Below are 5,787 nucleotides of genomic sequence, written 5' to 3' on the forward strand. Positions count from 1 at the left end.
TACTGTATTGTATTACAGCAACCTACTTACAGAAAAGATTTGCCATATTTACAGTACAGTACTGTACTACAGCATTTTACAAGTGGGAAGCACTTTTACAGTATTGTACTGCACACTACAGTAATATGGGTTGATGCAGTATATTTCATGTTTACTGTGCATTACTATAATTTTACTCTGCACCACATAGGATGACAAGACAACCTGACAGGTGGAAGAGGGCCTCTTTTTACTCTGCAACAAGAGGAAGACATTTGTGCAACGGTGACTGCAAACAATGCCATGAGGTTGAGAGCAGGCGAGGATGACTATATCTTTGGGAATATTGAATCTGTTTCAATCGTTACAATTGATAGAGTGATGTAGATGAAAATGTAGCCTGACAGACAGGAATGTCTGGATGTGCAGGAATGATTTACAGTACTCTGTAGGTTCAGTTACAATATGTACTGCAGTATTGTTTACAGTTGTGCACAGCTCTATTACCCAAAGGGTGTTTATTATGTTTGTTGTAAATAGATGACTGTAGTGTATTTTTCTTTTGCACAATGCTGAACAAATTAGAATTGCAAAAAGCATTTGCAGTAAAAATGTGAAACATACGTATTCAGTATCAGTTACTCCACTAATTACAGTAATTTTTTGAATTTTCAAATGGCTGTACTGTACAAGTAGTGTATATTGCCGTGTTGAGCATTTTCAGGTCGTGTAACCAAGACCTGACTTATTTGCATTGGAAAACACTTACAGAGTAAACTGTCATAATGAAAACATGACAAAGCCATTTGACTAAACAGTGGTGTCAGGACTTCTCATTTTGATGACACAGTTTCAATGACATGGATACTCCAATCCATTTTGAGCAAGTGACGCGCTTTTGCAGGTTATCCACTAGTTTGTATTAATTGTTTTGAGAAATGCACTAACTGTTGTGCAAATGTTAATAGTGATGTGAGAAAAGCACCAAAGCGACTGAGAAAAACTGTATTATCTCCACAATCTTCACACATCACATGTCACTGTTCTATGCGACTCACAGATGATTTTGCTGTATCATGCACAGTTTGTCCAAAATAGCACAAAGCTTCCTTTACCATAAGGTGGTTGAAACTCAAGCTAAACTGTGAACAGTGTTGATTTCCACAACAATGAGCTTCCTATTGGTTACAACTAAATTTAAGTTAAGTCCATTAAGTAAGTTTTATCAGGTAAATTGAAATTGAACTTTTATAAGGATTCCATACAGTGTGTTTTTATTTTCAGTTTGGTGTTGCACAGCTTCATTAATCAGTGTATTTGAAACACATTTGTTTTCTATCTTAATCTGCTTAAATGCTAAAAACATTACATTCATGCTGGGCTAAAAGTGGAAAGTGGATAGCTGGTTAGCAACATGAATAAAAAAGGAGAGCCAGAGGGTAGCTTAACAGGTGAGCTCTATCACATCAAACACAAAAAAAATACATCCTGCTGCTACTTTCAATGTGGTTATTCGAGTGAAAAAGTGCCCTGACAACCTATTATTAAGCATTTCTCAATAGCTTTGAAATATCAAGAGTTAAATGCTTGGGAAACATTGGTTTAAAATTACCATGGATTAAATGGCTGTGTGTAAGTGGTTACTCAGTCGTGAAACTCCACCCCTCACTGTGGAGCTAATTAATCTGTTGCACATCATTAAATTTGCCACATCAGGCTGTCCACAGTTCAGCCCCAGTGGAGACAGAAACCATTACCAACAAGCTGCTGACATTAGAAGTGCATTAGTATCCTGAAATCTTTATCAGCACTTGGTAGACACCCACATAGAGCTGAAAGTATCTTAGATTCATCTGGAGGTCAGAGACACAACTCAAAGAGAATCCCAGTGTGGAAGTTCATAATATGCCAGTGTTACATTTATATTTAACATTATACTGATGGTTCCAAATTGCCTCAACTCTTTTTCCCCCATTACATTTACATTACATCCTCCCCAGTAACCTAATTAAATGAAATGTGTATTAAAGTCTACTCCCACCATCACCAGTCCCCCCCAGACATTTATTTTCTTTGTCATCTACATAATGATATATAATAGGAGGAGAAAAGCATTTTCCTTCATGCCTAATACATTGAGATTATTCCTCTGTTACATCCTGTTGCATTTTGTTTGATTCGTGATGAAAGAATTTCTTTTGATCTAGGTCTGATTTATGATGTGCTGGATCAAACGTTGGTGTGATCAAAAGAGTTGGTGTGAAATGGAGAGCACTCCGCAGTTTTGGGACAGTTTTGTCTTTCATGTGAATTTCCTGAAGTTTGGTTCCGATCGCCTTCTTTCTCCACCCGTCTCTCTCGTCCCAGTTGTTTTGGTCGTCATCAACAAGGCATTTGACACACTTGTTGAAGTGTGTCAAATGCCTTGTTGATGATGACTGATGTGCTAAACTGAGTTTGATTGTTGTATGACTCAGATGATAGTGGTGATCATTAATGCTGATGATTTGTGAAAGTGATGACAGTGAGGGTTGCAGGGAAAGTTGCGGTAACACTTTACTTGATGCCTATCTTTATAACGCATTATAACATACTTATAATGAGTTATAAGCAGTTATAGCACTGTATAACTATAGTTATAAACACTCATAAATGATCATAATGCTTTATAACAATAATCATAACACACTACAAAGCATTTTATCATGACTTATAAAGTCAGGTAATACGTTATAATTCTTAGTAACTCGCTGACAATGCCCACGTCGATACTGCATTATAAATATAGTAATAATGTGTTATAATTGGCTTATAAACGTGTGTATGAACACTCATAAATTATCATAAGGCTTTATAACAATAAGCATAACACATCATAGAGCATTTTATAATGGCTTAAAAGGTCAAGTATTATGATAGACTTATAATTGCTCTATGATGTTATAAAGCCTTGTGGTAATTTATGAGTGTTTATAATGAGTTATACATGTTTATAAGCCAATTATAACACATTATAACTATATTTATAATGTATTATTGATGTGGGCATTGTCAGTGAGTTACTAACAATGATAACATATTATATAGGGGAGACCGGGGATGGTTGAAACAAAGGGATAGTTGTAACACTCTCAGTTTGACCACTCAGAAACGAGCTGTGGTGATGTCATCAATACAGTCCATGCCCACTTACAAATGGAGCTCACAGGTGAAGCCTCATGTCTCTGAGTTGAAAACAACTAAGTTGTGATATGTATTTGTTTTCTGTAGACCTATTGCATCTAATATGTTTGTATGACTGAATATTGTGTCCAGTGGATCATACAAGAATTTGTGGGTGAATTGTGTGTCACACCTCCATGTATGTTAGCTGTATTGTGCTGAATTATATATATTCACAATATCCACAATTCAAACTGACATGAGATCAAATAAGTGGAGAATACCAGGAGGTCAGATTCCATGTGCACTGATAAAAAGGTTGACTATAGAAAGGTCATGGATGCTGCTCTTCTGTCTGCATATACTTCAGATGCTCACTTCATAAATAGCACTCAGAGTTGAATATCTCACTGAGGAGGCTCTGGGGCATTACAAGCAGCTGAGGCTCCGTGGTGTTAGACTCAAGTGCTATTTGTATCTGTTTCCATTTGATGTTCAGTGGATAGATCAGACGGTCATCTGGTCATGTAACTTGGTAGAGCAGTGCCAGCGCTGCTTCAGGTAATTGGATCACCTATGGTGGTTCCTGAGACATGCTACGCACTCCCTGCTGTGCCCTACACAGAACCACAGTTTGAAATACTTTAATATGGCATCCGTAGAAATAGTAATGAAAATAAAAGCCCACCTGGTCAAAAGAGGTGGGTTTATTCAAGTGTGCAAGTAATCTGGATTTAGGTGATTTAGTGATGTTCTGTTTAATAAACACTACTGAAACTGCTTGGCATCATCGTTCAACTTCTGGAAAACATTTTAAATTGAGTTCACCCAGCGTTGGCACAAACACTTTGTACAGTTTTCCTTCCAGCAGCTGTTCAGGGAACATTCTTGTAGGGGGAAGAATGAAGTGCTCATGTGGTTTCAAACATTTTAAGATCAGTTTTGAAGAATTGTTTCATAACTTTGTTTAGATTCCATCTCTAAATGTGGTGATTTCAGGTGGATGCTATTTCTCTCTGTAACCCATCTGTGCTTTTGATCTCTTTGGTATGAATACTATGTGAAAGCTACATTTTAGACCAATCATTATGTAAACAAAATCAGTGTCAGTACAAAGCTGCCATTAGGTCATAACAGGAGCAAAAACAATGGCCTATGAGTAGTCTATGAGAGTATGTTTACCATGCTGATGATTCATTGAATAGGCTCTCTGAATCACACTGTTCATTATTTCCCTGAGAGGATTATAGGCAAAATGGAGATAGCACAGATTTACCATAGTGTTAAGAATAGCACCTGAACCTTTCAAGTGCGTGTTACCTGTAAACAGGTTATAAAGGGAAACATGGACCAGAAACAACATCTCCGGTGATTGGATCATCGATCGGCTTTCTCATTGGCTGGCTCAGCTGTCCGTCAGGGGGCTGTCCTCGCTGGTTCGTGTAAACCGATGAATTACGCAGAGCAACTTATCTGCGTTTAGTGTACAGCCTGTGGACTGTGTCGCAGCGTCCCCCCGAGGCGCTGACAGAGCATCTGCTGGAATACAACTCCGCTCCGCTGTGAAGCAGCAACCAAGCCTCGCTCTGCACCGCCAAGGCGCGATCACACTGTGGAAATAAAACGCGTACATGGAGTTTCAATCGTTGTCGTGACCTGTTCTCCACCGCCTCTCAGCTTGCAGAAGATCCTGCGTTGAAGTCGCAGCAGCAGCAGCAAGAGCAGCAGCAGCATCATCCAGCACCACCGCGGCTCTCTCCTTTCGCAGACATGGGAACCGTCCTGTCTATATCCCCCGCGTCGAAGAAGGCGTCTATTATGGACGCAGAAGCCGGGGGAGATGTAGTGAAAAACGACAAGAGCCTGAAGCGCCACTCGATGTTCGTCTCTCTGTCGTGGAAGAAGCTGGTGTCCACTTCGGCCAAAAAGAGTGTCAAGAAAGTGACCCCTAATCCGCTGCCCACCCGCGAGCTCCCGTCCAGCCAGGTGGCCCAGCTCAATAACGAGAACAACCGGAAAACGCACCAAAACGAAGAGAAGAAACCCAAAGCGCCCATCCCGGTCCCGGTGCCGACGGTACCCACGCAGAACAACGAGGCGGCCAGGCTGTCCACGGTGCAGAAGCAGCCCAGCAGCCTGTCCTTAGTGTCGCCGAGGCGGATAGTGATCCAGGCTTCAACGGGAGAACTGTTGCGCTGCTTGGGGGACTTCATGTGCCGCAGGTGTTATAAACTGAAAGAGCTCAACACCGGAGAGGTGATCCTCTGGTTCCGCAACATAGACCGGACTCTTTTGCTCCAGGGCTGGCAGGACCAAGGCTTCATCACGCCGGCCAACGTGGTGTTCGTGTACTTGTTGTGCGAAGACACGATAGAGGACAGCGTCGACAGCCCGGCCGAGCTGCAGGGAACCTTTCAGACTTGCCTATACCTCGCCTACTCCTACATGGGCAACGAGATCTCCTACCCGCTCAAGCCATTCATGAACGATACGAACAAGGACGTTTTCTGGGAGACCTCGCTCCGGATCATCGACAGGATGAGTGCCAAAATGCTGCAGCTCAATGCAGACCCGCACTTTTTCACCGAGATCTTCCAGGATCTCAAAAACCAACGAGACACCACCGACTCCAACCTGGACCGCTGA

General features: G+C 41.3%; 1 protein-coding gene across 1 annotated transcript; it reads left to right on the forward strand.

Moving 5' to 3' along the window:
• Positions 1-4,911: 4,911 nt before the first annotated feature.
• On the forward strand, positions 4,912-5,787 carry LOC311005149 (cyclin-dependent kinase 5 activator 1-like; the record flags this gene model as incomplete). The annotated part of the gene is made up of 1 exon (XM_083997493.1): positions 4,912-5,787. One exon carries the CDS (start codon positions 4,912-4,914, stop codon positions 5,785-5,787), a length of 876 nt encoding a protein of 291 aa, XP_083853619.1.

The sequence above is a fragment of the Trachurus trachurus genome (genome assembly GCF_905171665.1).
Source record: "Trachurus trachurus genome assembly, chromosome: 21".
NCBI lineage: Eukaryota > Metazoa > Chordata > Actinopteri > Carangiformes > Carangidae > Trachurus > Trachurus trachurus.